Below are 14033 nucleotides of genomic sequence, written 5' to 3' on the forward strand. Positions count from 1 at the left end.
CAGCGGCCCTGGGTGAGCAGCGCTGACATGGAGCTCCCACCTGGCTCCATTTCTCTTGCGAAAAATCTCATCCTGCTGCTCGGAGCCAGGCAGTGCTGCGCCCTGCTACAGTTCCCCTGGACTCTGGACCTTTGCTCTGTCTGTGCTGCTCAGAAAAGAGCCTCCCCAAGGAAGCGTGTGAATCACACCCCGAGCCCTCTGCTGTACCCGCAGCACGGAACAGCCACAGGACATCCCGCGGGCACCCTGCGGGGCTGTTCCTGCAGGCAGAACCAGCGTTACTTTAAACTCAGACCCAGAAGATAAACTTCCAATCCAAATGATACAGTGGTGCTGGTCTCTCCTCACCTGTCCTAATTCTGCATGAAAAGAAAATGCAAGGTGTATGTAAAATGCATTTTTGTAGGTTAAAAAAAATATGTATCTTGGAGTGTCCTTGGAGAAGGGTACGGGCCAGGCTGGGCCAGCGCCGGCCAGAACGTGGGCTTAGAGGACAATCGACTTGGTCTGCTCTATTTTCTGGCAATGCTGCATCAGCCAACAGTTTGCTGGATCAGCTGAAACGTGAGAACCTGAGCACTGACAGACGCAGCATCAGATGTTTAACCTTTAAATATTCATCACTCTCTCTTACCATGTAGCCTCTTCTAACCCTTTGCTCTTGCTTTTTGTGCAGAAAGACCAGCCTGAGGCAATACAGGCTGCTGCCACTGCCCAGCGAGGTGCATGCTCAGCTCTGGTTTGATTGCTTTTGTTGTGCACAAATAATATGTAGAAGAATTAACTTCTGGGTGGAAATGCAATTGCTCGTGTGGTTTTAAGCTTATGATCCCATTCTGGGAGTGATTTGTTGGCTGGCTGGTGCTCTGCTCCTCCCAGAAGCAGAGCCTCGGGTGTGTTTAACACATACAACTTAACCCACAGTGGCTCAAATCAGGATCTGTGGCTGAGCTGCAATTGCAACCCCAGTTATATATAGTGTGTCGTGCATTATGCATGGTTATTTGCACTGGGAAGTGAAAGAAGGAGCAGGGATGGAGCTAACATACTGCTCTTAGAGCCAGGTTTTGTAAATGAGGTGTCTTTATGGGGCATAACCCCTCGTGTACCTCAGCACACAGCTCTCGAGGACAACCAGCTCTTGTCTCTGTTGCACAGGAGTGAACAAGTGAACATGCACTTACTTGGCCACTGCACCCTCGGGACCCTTTTTGCAGAGCTCTTACCTCATGTCCAGCCCGTTGAGGAACAGGATTCGGTCTCCAGCTTTGAGGGCAGCTTTCTCCGCTGGGCTCCCTGCACGCATGGGGAACGAGAGGGGCTTCAGCTGGGTGTTCCTGCTTGGGGGGCTCCCCTGTGCCAGGGAACAGCCCAGGACAGGGACCCACTGGGATATCTGGCTGTTCACTGGACACAGGGAATTATTTCAGACTATTCATGTAACACAGACATTTTCTACCTTTCAAAACAGGGAATGCATAGAGCCAAACTAAATTGTACCAAAGACACTAGTCATTCAGCTCAGGGAAAACTCCATCCCTGAGCCTTGTAAAAGTCACTTCTGCTATTTTCTAGCAAACAGCCAGCACTCCAAGTTGTGAGTTGAGAGCAGAGATAAAGAAGTGCCTTTGAATCTTGGGGCTGGAGGTTTTCTTACCTGGCAGAACAGACTCAATCCACACTGGGGCATGGCCGCGGAGCGTGAAGCCAAAGCTTCTGTTGCCTTTATAAACTCGCACAGTTCTGCAGGTAAAAAAAATAAAATTAAATTAAATTTTAAAAAGTAAATATGAAATCAGAGCCCAACAAAGATTTGGTTCTTGTTCCCTTTCCCAGCCCCTCAAAGCCCCCCTAGCTTGGGTATCCCCTGAATGCCCAAGCCCCTGAGCATGGCCTCTTGCTCTGCATTAATTACTGAATTCATATCATAAATCCACCATCCGGTTCTTCAATGCGTTTTTATAGTGACCTTATATATTACACAGAATAAGAGAGACAATGTGTTTTAGGGGGTAAAGACAGGCTGATGAGAGAGAAATTAAATTCAGCCAGGGAATTTTGGAAGTAGCGTTTGGAAATCTGCCTGCTGGGAGTCTGATTGGAGTTGTTCCCCGCAGGGAGCTGGGGGAAGGCAACACCGCCAAGATCACTTACAACCAGAAAGCCTGTTGTAGGGACATCCCCTTTCCTAGTGCCTTTCCCTAGCATCCCTCCCCTGTGCCACCATCCACCAGCCACTGTGAACTCGAGGGCATCCAGGAGAGGAGTTACCTGCGGGCAGCCCCCGAGGCCACATTGCTGGTGAGGAGCGAGGTGGTTTTGCGCAGGCTCTTGCTGATCTCCTCATGGCTGCGGGGCACGGAGCTGGCGCGGGTGGACACCAGCAGCCGCTCCTGGTGGTCCTCGCTCCGGCTGCGCCGCAGGCGGTTGCTGTGCTGCTGGCTCTTGGAGCGGCACAGCTTGCTGATCAGGCTCTGCGACACCACCTCGTCAAACCGCTGCCGGTGCTTCTTGGGGATGAAAATCCTGGGAAAGCGAGACAAGGGAGGGGAGTGAGGAGCAGGGCTGGGGGGCTGTGGCCCAGAGCTCTGGATCCAGCTGTACCTGGAACGGAAAGGTCAGACCAGCCCAAAGCCCTCCTGTGCTCTCAGCCTTTCTCAGGGCTGGGGACACCAGGGATGCTGGGGACGCTGTTCGCATCTCCTGTCCCATCCCATGCATGGTCCCATTGGGGTGAGGAGATCAGACCCCTCCCATCCCTCTGGAGACAGTGGTGCTGTGGGGAAGAAGATGGGCATGGGGACATGGCAGGCAAGGGGACATCACAGGTAACTTGCTTCCTCTCAGGTCACCTCCCCTGTGCACGGAGAGGCTGCTCTGCCAGCAGCCAAGTGGCCTTTGTGCCCCTCGAAAGAACCCCCCGGGGACCCTCAGGGGATGCACAGTGGGATCCCAGGGGGAGCGAGGAGGGTCTGTCTGCACCACTCCCACCCCGGCCAGGAAATCACTCCTGTGACACCAGGAAATGCTTTTTCTGTTTCTTTTCCTTCTCCCATCACAACAGCGGGACACTGGCACCCCCTCACCTGCTCCTACCCTCCCATTTGCACATTTGGGGGCTTCTAGAGGAGCTGTGATTTCCGAGTGTTTCTATAGCAACACCTCCCTGCACCCGGAAAGGCTGCCTGTGGCAGCTGCAATTGCTCGTTAGACAATAACACTGTGATGTTCATTAGTGCTCCTCACCTCGTGGTGCGTGTGAATGAGCTCCCTAAATTAACATTAGCACAAACCCCAACACTGACGGCAGAGGAGGGGTGTGAGGATCACTTCCAAATTGGCTGGCACCACATTCCCAGTGAGCAACAAACTCAGAACCGGCGTCAGAGAACCTGAAGCAACTTGCTCCGATGGGCTGTGACACCAGTGACACAGCTGTGACGATGGCAGCTGCTAATGAAGCGTGGCCGGAGGGGTTGGGGCTGGCGGGGGCTCCTGCGGGTCTCCCCATGCCTTGGGCAGCTTCACCAAAGGGACCCGAAATCCTGGGTGAAGCCAGAGGAAAGGGAGGGGGAGGCTTCAAACCCCAAATCTACCAGGACCAGGACATCTCTGTTTCTCCCCAACAAAACGCAGAACTCAAAATAAAAGCTGATGCTCACACTGCGTAGGAGCAGGCAGATCGGCAGCCATCCCGAGGCTGACATATGCTCACGCAAAGCATTTAGTGATAATTTAAAACAAGTAACACATTGGTACAAATCACAGTCAATTTGTGATTAAGCAGCAACTGGAAAAGAGAGAAATCATGCTGATAAATAGCTGACCCAGCTGTCAGAGGCTCCTGCAGGAACATGGACTGTCACAGCACGGGGAGGACATGGCAGGACCCCTGGGCTGGGCTGCACGTCCCCTCCCAACCCGGAGAAATCCAGGTTCCTTGCAGGCAAAATGAGCACGCTTCTATTTAAATTGGCCAAATTAAACTGGCCCTGCTCGTTCCAGCAGGGCTGTCCCACTTTGCATTGGCTGTGACTTCGCCTGCAGGCGAACAAACCTCCAAGTTTTGTAGCCAAGTGTGGTGAACTCCATAACCAGGCATGGACAGGCTTTAGGGGTTTCACCATGGACTGACTCAGTGCTACAAGTAAAACAGTGTCTCATTAAGGAGAGGAACTGAGTGACTCCTAAAAATAACCCCAGTAAAGCATGCAAAATTGTTTCCTTCTGCAGAACCCTATGAGAGCACTTGCAATGTGGCCTCAGGGAGCGCGGGGTGCCCCTGTGCTGCTGGGCGCCTGGGTCCCCCGAGCTCCCCAACACTCTGCAGTTCAGCAGCTACTGACCTCCTAACTGTGTGTGCTCAGAGCTCATCCTTAATGAGCGCCCACCAAAGGGAGCACATGGGATGTCGTTAGACAGTGGTGATGCCTCAGCCTGTCCTCTGCTCCAGCATGATGCTGTCCATGCAACATGCTCCAGCACCAGCACCAGCATCAGCACTGGCATCAGCCCATTTCTGCAGCATCCTGCCATCCCACGGGAAAAACCCGGCTTTGCCCATCGGTGTGGCACCAAGGAGCAGCACTCAGCTGGGGTTTCCCTTTCCCAGCAAATCCCACTGGGGAGCAGGAAGCACGGATGCTCCCACCCTGTTCAGGACAGCTCCCTGTCCCCGCAGGCTGCCCTGGAGACCATGCAGCATCAACCTCGAGCCTTCAGCTTCCTCTTCCTCTCCCCATGTGCTCCAGGTCAGCCCTGGCACAGCTTGGCTCTGGGGCTCACATCTTCAGGGGATGTTCAGCACCTCTCGGTCCTTGTCACACTCACTATTTTTACAACTCCCAGGCGGGTCCATCACAGCTCCAAGCAGCCAGTCCCTCCTGTGCAGCCTGTGCGGGCTGAAAGCCGTGTCCCCACCAGCCCAGCGCCCACAGAAACACCTTTCACAAGGGCACGTGTCCAGTGACGGGCACTGAGGTCACCCGGATGCCCCCACCCTGAGCTGGGTGCTGAGACCTGCTGGTGCAGGATGTGTCCCCCCCAGTGGGGCAGTGGCAGGACCATGTGAAAGCAGCCCCAGATTTGCTGCAAGGGGTCCCTGCTCCTCGCTCCATTGCACCCCCTGCACACCTCAAACCTCCATCCTCCCACCCAGCCCTTTGGTGGACGAGAGCCATGGAGACAAAGCAGAGCCAGACATGCTCCTCCTGCCTCTCCCCAGCCCTCCACCCCCAATTTTTCATCTGAGCTCTGCTCGAGGCCCCCCACCAGCTCGCAGCTGCTGCGGTGCGCACAGGCTGGTGGCAGGGCCACACCAGTGAATGGGACCCGGTACCCTCAGCTCAGAGAGGCAGGAGAGGTACCGCGGGGAGGTCTGCCAGGGCACGAGGTGTCCCCAGCACACCCAACACCGTACACGACGTGCGGCGGCGCGGAGCAGAGACACGTACCGAAAATGCCGGGAGAAGCTCCGGTCCTTTCCCATTTGTCAGGGCACGGCGGGAACAAAAGGAAGATGCTTCAGATCCTCATGCAGCTGAGGCTCAGCCCCGGCTCACGCCCACGACGTGGCCGGATCCAACAACCAAACCGTGTGCCAGCCGGTGCCCCCCACCGCTCGGCACCCCCACCGTGCGTGGGGACCGCGGCCAGATGGGCCAGCAAGATCTACCTGGGCTGAGCCCCTGCCTCCCCTCACCACCCTGCCACGCTCCCGGTCCCAGGCAGAGGTTTTACCATCCACCCAGTGCCTTTTTTTAATCAATGGGGCTTGGGTGCCCGCGCTGCTCTCCCTGCTCCTCTCTGCCCTGTCTCGCAGCACTGGAGCCTCTTGCTTTCCCTAAAAACTGCCGTCGCTGTAATTTCCAGCTGGAACGATCTCGTAACAGAAAGGAGGGCACGGCTCTGCGCTGAACTCCGGGGGGATGCCTCCCTGGTGCTAATTAGTTGACTTCTAAAGTGCTTCTGTTTAAATTGCATGCTGCTGTAATGGGTGAGAAACCTTAAAGGCGAACGGCATCGGCAGCGGGTGTACGGCTGCGGGTGGAGCCACCCGGGCTGCACCAGGACCAGGACAGAGTCATGGGCCCAAACCTCCCACCGAGCCACAGAGCACCATTTACCCTCAGGGTAACACAGCAGCACTTTGCATTAGGGATAGAAGATTTTTTTAAAATCTTCAATTTAAATAACGCCATCTTTAAACACAGCATGGGCGTTTGATGAAGAGGATGTGAAGCTTTCCAGAGCTGCCAACATCAGGTGCGATCTCCAGGTAGCAAAGGAAGGAAAAATGAAGAATGTGTGGTTTAGCCCCAAAACAACTAGCAAAGACCTGACCTTGAGTCTATCAGTTTGCAGAAAAACACATCCTGAGGTGGATTAAAACACTGAGCTACACTTGGATTATGTCTGAACTGTGCTGTGCAACAGCCACCAGTGTGGAAAAGCACGTCTGCCCTGACAGCGGCTGCAATGCTAAAATTCACATGCTTTCGGGAGAGAAAACTCTTGTACTACTTTACCCAGCTAACAGGACTTCTACTTGTGAACCTGGACAGATTTTTCTCAAACCTCATCTACCTGCATGCATGGTCAGCCAGACATGATCCTATAATTCTATGATTCTATGATTTTATGACTCACTCCAGCCCGGCAGCGAGCGCAGACCTGTGATTTTCACGGGTGCTGTTATCCTGTTATTCCCGGTAATGAGAAGCTCCATAATCACTCATCTGGCTGCATATGTTTTGCAGATGTGACCATTGTTACCATGAATAGGAACGAAGGTGTTTTTCCAGCCGGGAGTGTGGACATGGTGGGATGCAGTGACTGCCCATCGGAGCCCAGAGCCCCTCGCAGCTCTTGCCTGGCCATCCCACTCATCCCCAAGGACAGCTCCAAACCCCCAGCCCCCGTGGCAGCTTTTGGGGAGGGTCACCCTCTCATGACACATCCCCACACTGGCTCTGGTGATGACTGGACCATTCCGTGCTGGTGAGAGCCCTTGGAGTGGCACCGCAGCCCGTGCCAGCCAGGGTCACCTTCCCTACCTGCAGCCGAGCGCTGGGGCCTTGGTGGCTCTTGCCTCTCTCTGTGTTTTCTTTAAGCTACTGGAAAACACTCAGACCAAGGAACTGCTTCCCAAAATAAAAGTTGTGACACGGTGGTGTTTGCAAGCGGGCCAGGTGATATAATCTGCATTAGAGCCATAGCGACATTTGCCAAAATAAATTAATCTGCTAGCAGGAGATTTTGCACCAAAGCATTTTGGTCATGACCTATTTGAACTCAGCTGATAAAAAGGGAACTCTGCTCCCAGTTGTTTCCACTGCTGGCACGTTTGTTTGGGTATTTTTTTCCCTGCTGCCCTAATTCCCTTTTTTTGGGCAGTTGACCATATGTTGGGCTATCAGATTAGGGATTTTTTAAAGTGGAAGCAGACAAGAGCTGCTTTTCCTCCATCATCGTCCTGCCATCCCCATGGTTTCACCACGGGCAGGACAGTGTCCACCTGCAGCTTTAGGTGCCACAGAGGGAGCGATGAGGATGGGGGGGTGACCCATGCTGCAAAGTGCATTGGCACCCAGGGCTCAGAGAGCCCCCCAGCCTCAGAGGAGCAGGTATGTGGGGGGGAGGACAAGCTGGGAAGCAGCACAATCCATAATATATAAATCCTGATGGCTAAAATGAAATTTCTTATCCAGAGACAGTCACAGATGGCTGGAGTATTTTAATACGGGGACATGCCAAGCGATTTTATTGCCATGAAAAACAAGCTGAGACAAATAGATTGTGTCTGAAGCATTATTAAAATGAACTCGGTGGAATTTCTCCTGTAATAAGGGAACCCCTGATGGGCAGCAATTTTATCTTTGTCCGGGATCAAAAGTGTCTGCAATCAGAGCTGCGATCGCCTGGGCCCGGCCAGCTGCAGGCGTTGCTTTTCCCCCAGGAGCAAAGGAACCATAACCAAAGCAGCAAGTCACAAACTACCCCCAACTATTCACCCTGCAGCAGGGTGAAGCACAACGTGACCTAAGGGAGATCCACAATGACACACAGCAGTCTGAACAACCCCGGAGCAATCACCTAAGGAATTCATGTGGCTGGATGTGCTCCCGAGCACACGCGCTCCTCAAATTCAGGTTAACGGGATGATGTCCATGTCAGCATCACCGCCCGTATTTTATGCCCCAGTTTGGATAACAGCGCAGGCCAGCGATAAGGAAGAGACCCGTTTTTCCATTGCTCCCCAATTCTACTGCAAGCAGATGTTTCAAAGCCAAATGCCACTGCCGGGAGCCAGTGCAATGCTGGCACAGGCACCGCCAGTGCTGCTGCCGGCGCAGGGGGCACACATGGCACAAAGGGCAACCGGTCTGCAGTGTTGTGCAAGTGCTAAACATGGGGGAGATGCCCCCTGAACTGCTCGTCTCCAGGGGTGACTTTGCCCCCCCAAGTCTGGGGCAGAGCCAGCAGCTGCTGCATCAGCGCTGCAGAGCACCTGGGTGCGGAGCTGCACTGCACCTCTGCCCTGCTTTGAAAGCAGCTCCAAAATCAGAGCAGTGCCGAGACGCCCCTGGGGCCCCCAACCTGCCCAAAATAACCCGCTCTCCCCACGCCGGTGCGAGACACAGGCAGCCCCTGCACACACGCTCGGCTCGGCTTGGGGAGCAGACGAGTCAAACCCCACAGCTCCACCAGGACTAGACCCGAGCTTTGGCATTTGCAGGTGATGGAGTAACACAAAGTAAGAGATTTCTCTCTACCCAGCAGAGCTGTAATGCCCACGACTCCCTGACGAGAGCAGCTCAGACGCAATCCAGACACTAAGAGTTAATTAACTTTTAGCACATCTCATTTTTGCGGTGCTGGGGGTTGCTAGATTCCAGAATTAAGCTGCTTTAAACCCATTCCCCTCCCAACCCCCCTCAGCTTCCAGGAAAGGTCCCTTCGTTACTCACCCAAGACAGCTCATCTTTCCCCCTCGCTGCTGGATTTCACCATTCTTGAGCAGAACTACAATTGTGCACTTTCCTGCACACACCAGCCATATGGGCAGGGGATGGGAGCAGGGAGGACCCGGCGCAGCACGTGCGTTATCCCCGCTATCCACAACCAAACGGATGAAGGAAATGTCAGCAAATTAAAATCTGCAGGAGCTTAATTCTGGGCAAATGGGATGAAATCCATTTGAGCTAAAAAGAAAAAAAAATAAAAAAGCACCAGCAAACGCTGGAAAAAGCCCAGCCTGAGGACAGACGGGAGGAGGAGATGTGTCTGCAGCCCTGGGTCTATTGGAGTGCTGAGTCGGGGGGTTTTGGGTTACACGGCACCGCAGCACCTTGCAGGGGGCATGTTAAACCCCAGAGAGGGGACAGGCAGGAGAGGGAGGACAACCAGCAGCAGCAACGGCCCAAAAATAAATCCAGCTGGTGCAGAGGGAAGATCCAGTCAGGCCAGCATGGGGGTCAGCAGCAGATGGGGATGTACCGGGGACGTACCAGCCACCTGGCTCTGCATGGCGGGGACCACGTGGTCACCCATGGTAGCTACCACCTTGCACCCCACAGCAGGGCTCGGCCAGGCTGCCAGGGCCTATGGCTGCTGGCATGGTGAACGTTGGGGACCCTTGTCCCCAGCACTGCCCCCAGTATCGCCCCCAGCATCCCTCCCTCAAGATGTGCAGGTATACAGGACTGTCCCTTCATCTTGGGTGGAAACAGCTCCCGGGGACAGGGGAGCTGGGCACAGCCCCGTGGGGACACCCGAGCTGGCCGGTGGGTACCGCGTGTCCCCGAGCCTGTCCTCACACAGCTCCTCATGCCCACAGGGGGGTGGAAATCATCCACATGAACACACAGCACCCCTAAGTCGAGCACCAGGAGCCGCTCACCATCTTCCAGTGACTTACTAAAAGCGTTAAAAGTTCTTGCTCGGCAGCAAACCTCTGGGATGGGAGACTCCAGGATAAGCACCTCATATCACATATGGCACCGAACAAAGAGCTGCCCCCACCGCCCCAGCACCCCCACGGCTGGGAAACATGGTGTCCAAAGCACCTTTTAAAAATTTTCTTGACTTCATTAAGATTAGACAGGAAATCTTTTCCCTAAGCTAAATATTGCATTTCCATTAAACCACGATTAGCTGCCTGATTTATGGCACCTCTTGCCCAGGCCTGGGGGCACAGGACCAATTCTGTGGGGGCAGGACAGCCCGGTCACGGGCATCCAGACAAGGTGGCTGCTGTGCAGGTGACAGTCCCCTTGCAGCCCAGCTCTGCAGGGGTCCATGCCCATCCCCCATCAGGTAGGGGGGAGCCCACGGGGCCCCCATGCAGCCGCAGCAAAGTGGGGGGACGTTGAGTGCCAAGGGCCAGGGATGTGTTCCCCCATCATCCCCCCCACTGCAGGCACAGCAAAGACCCTGGCATGGGGACGTTGTTATGGTAACTGTAATATCTTGCAATTCCACTGATTAAAGCAGGAATTGGAAAGCCAGGCCCGGAGCAGGGCCAGATGGAGACCTGATTCCCTAATGGCCACCGTCTCAGCCTGGCCGTAATCCCCAGCACGTGTCCAGGCACCGGCACCAGCACCGTCCTGCGGTGCCAGCCCACGCTTCAAGAAGAGCAGCACACCGATTGCACCGGCTGCATGCCCACAGCATGGCTGCTCTGCTGTGCGCTCAAAGATGTCAGGGGCCCACAGCCCAAAAGGAGCGTTGCCAGAGCATCCTGGGATGGATGGGATGCTGCAGGCAGTGATGCAGCCCGTGACCCCAGCAGAGACCCCTGTCCCCTCCCCATCTCTGCCACCGGAGCTGCTGGCAGCCCTGGCCAGCCCCTTGCTGGCTGCCAGCTCTCGCCGTGCAGAGCTCGGTTTATTTTCTGGCCAGGCTCTCAGAGAATCACCAGCCATTCTGCAGCTAATCCCATCTCCCTTCAAAATGACAGCCAGAAATGGGAGCCACATAGAATCATCAAATCATTTCAGTTGGAAGAGAACCTCAGGATCATCAAATCCAACCATAACACACCCCTGGCACTACCCCATGTCCCTGAGAACCTCATCTCTGCATCTGCTCAACTCCTCCAGGGATGGTGACTCCACCACTGCCCTGGGCAGCCTGTTCCAATGCCCAACAGCCCTTTCCGGGAAGAATCTTTTCCTAACATCCAGTGTGAACCTTCCCTGGTGCTGGAGGCAGAGGTGCTGGCTCCATGGGACTGGTGACCACCGCTCCTTGCAAGGACAGGAACAGCCAGCGGTTGGTGCGGTGCTGGCTGCTGGGAAGCTGCATGTCCCCCATCCCACCTCGGGCAGGACAGTCACACACGCTGCCAGGCACACGGATGCTGGGCTGAGACCCCACCAAGCTCAACTTGGCTGCTCCTTGGAAAGGGCTTTGGCATCTTCCCCGTGGAACCTCCTGCCCCGCACCGGCACCGCTCAGCCCTGCACGCTGCTCACCGACAGGCAGACGGGTGGCTGTGGTTTAATGAGCACAGAGCTGGCGCCCCATACCTGATGTTGTCAATGAGGTGCTGGTGGGACTCCTGGGTGAGGACCATGCAGAGGGCATAAGCCAAGTACTCCACCTTGCGCTCTGCTGCGTACTGCTTCAGGATGGTGAACATCTTCTCCTTCACCTCGGGCTGGTCACTGAGTATGTCATCCACCTGCAGCAAGGAGCCAGGACAGAGGAGGGAAGGGCCATTGAGTTAACTGTATGTGTGCAGAAATGCGTCTGTCCCATTGCAGAACCTGGTCAGCTAGCGAGGAGGGAACCCACGTGAGAAGGAAAGAGAAATTTCGTTCATCAGCCCATATACGCAGCAATGCTGGGGCTTCACACGTGTCCCCAGTATCGCTGTTATAACCATTGCACTGGCAGCAGCGCTGCGACAGCAAACCCTGAAACTCCACCAGGTGACAAGTGTTCCTGCAGGACCTGGCATGGCTTTGCGGAGCCGGTACCTCAGCCTGGTGTCCTTTAGAGGACACTGCAATGGGCTTTTGAAGTTGTTTGAGCCCCCGATCACTGTGGGATCCTGCCAGGCAGCTCTGCCTGGCCCTGAGCTCTTGGGGCTGCGGGGAAGCAGAGGAAGGGAGCATGGACATGAGCCCTGGAAAGAGCATCTGCAGCCTCCAGCCATCCTCTCCGTCTGTGGCAGTCTTGACAGGCAGACTAATTAGCTAATTACCACCCAGCCAATTACCCTGCATGAGACCCTCCTTATTAGCTGCTGCCCAGGCCAGGGGCTGTCCCTTGTTGTGGGGCAGTGCTGGGTGCTGCTGCCTCACCTGCAGCTGGGCTGGATACAGCAAATACACAGGGGATGCACAAAACTCTTTGTGACCACCTTGCAGTCCCTGTGCACGGTGAGTTTCCCTGTGAGGTGATGGATTTGTGCTGGTAGCAGCCTTAAGTGCTTTCCTCCAGCTCTGCAAGCACAGGGGGAGCAGCAGCAGTGAGGGGAGCGGAGCCCAGCCCCTGGCTGGCTGGAGAGACCCTGTCCAACGAAGGGGCAGAGCTGTTTGCTCCAGGTGCTTGTCCCCTTTGGCAGTTCCTGGGGGAGGCCTCGCTGGCACAGAGACCCCTGGCAGCACCCCCCAGGTGCTGCTGGTTTGCACAGCCGCTACACAAGTGCTGCAGGGGCTCCCGGCAGCACCAGCGCTTCAAGGTTACTGAATCTGGGGCAGCCCCAGCAGCTGCGTCCCCTGGGCAAACAAGTGTGTTTTCAGTCCCAAGGTCCAGCACGGGAATGACAGAGCACATGGTGTTCCTGCTGGGATGAATCCCAGGATGCTGCTGTGACATTTTTGCCTGGGCTGAGACGGAAGGGCTTGGTGGGTGGGAATGGGGGGGGAGGGGCGGGGTTGTTGGCACCCTTCGTGTCAGTGCAGTCCTCAACAGGTCCCTGAGTGTGTAGGGGACAAGAGGAGATGTTGACCTGGAACCAAGAACCTGAGCACCTCTAGCACTTTTGGGGATGTCCCCAGGCTGCTGTCACAGCTCCAGCCTTGGCCCCATGGCCACTAAGTCCATCTGCCAGGCAAGCGTGATTCAAACAGGGGCTTTGCCAAATGAATGAAGGTGGGAAAAGCCTCTGGATCTCAGGCTTGCAAGTGACCTGCAGGCAGTGGTGGCATGAAAAGCCAAACCCCCAGCACCCTCCGACCTTTCCTTGTGATGGGTGGCAGGAGTGTCTGGGTGCTTGCAGTGCTGTCAGGACCAGAGCTGAGCTCCCAGGTAAATGAGGGGGTAAAGCACCCCGCAAGGCTTTATTATTTTCTGCATCATGTAAAAAAATGGAGCCACTTAAAACATCTGTGCCACTAACTCCCTTTAGAGAGGCATTTGCCAGCCAAGCTGTGCTCTTGCAAACCTGTGTCCGGCCAGGACCATCACCAGTGGCTGTGTTGGGCAGGGAAGGGACGTGGCAGAGGTCCTGAGGGCACTCAGTACATCATGACCAGTTTGCTGACTTCAAAAATGCTCTCCTGTGATCATCCAGGAAACGTTCCCATGGTTTAATGGGACTTCATGAGATGGAGGCAGGGTGGAACAACCTCTCATCTTCTTGTTAATCTCCTGTAATCAGCAGGTATCTGTTTCGTGTGTGGTGCTCTACCTTATGAATCCAAACCTCAGTGTGTATTTGTGAATCTTTAATGTAAAAGCTGACTGGGGGGATTTGGCTGATACCCATGAATCTCTTTATGAATATCTTGTTTCTTTATCAGCTCAGGATCAAAAAAAACCCCACAAGCCTGGTTATTTTCATAACAGTATTTTAAAGGGCTACTTTGAAATGGAAATTAGAAAGATTAAAAAAACAACCATGATCAAATTTATAATTAGCACGAGGTGATGTGTTTGGTAAACTACCCACTAGGCAGCCTTCAGGAACGCAAAGAAGATGTAATCACACCAATGTTTTCCATTTGTAGAGAAATAAGAGCTCAAATGTCCATGGGATGATGTGCTCAAACTTGGAAGGGACATCCAGACACGCAGGA

The 14033-nt window shown here is 54.7% G+C and overlaps 1 protein-coding gene across 6 annotated transcripts in view; it reads right to left on the minus strand.

The window, feature by feature from the left end:
* Positions 1–14033, minus strand: part of GRID2IP (Grid2 interacting protein) — a 34376-nt gene that overhangs the window by 19348 nt on the left and 995 nt on the right. For 2 of the 6 annotated variants that reach the window (XM_071815173.1, XM_071815172.1), the window contains exons 2-5: positions 11535–11689; positions 2272–2526; positions 1658–1743; positions 1227–1296 (exon numbers count right to left, since the gene is read on the minus strand). In XM_071815173.1, coding sequence (XP_071671274.1) covers positions 1227–1296; positions 1658–1743; positions 2272–2526; positions 11535–11689 — 566 coding nt within the window. Of the gene's footprint in view, positions 1–1226; positions 1297–1657; positions 1744–2271; positions 2527–5453; positions 5883–8969; positions 9414–11534; positions 11690–14033 lie in introns of those variants that run through there. The other 4 variants (XM_071815177.1, XM_071815175.1, XM_071815176.1 and 1 more) reach the window with 2 other exon arrangements.

Source organism: Patagioenas fasciata, chromosome 15 (genome assembly GCF_037038585.1).
Source record: "Patagioenas fasciata isolate bPatFas1 chromosome 15, bPatFas1.hap1, whole genome shotgun sequence".
Taxonomy (NCBI): Eukaryota; Metazoa; Chordata; class Aves; order Columbiformes; family Columbidae; genus Patagioenas; species Patagioenas fasciata.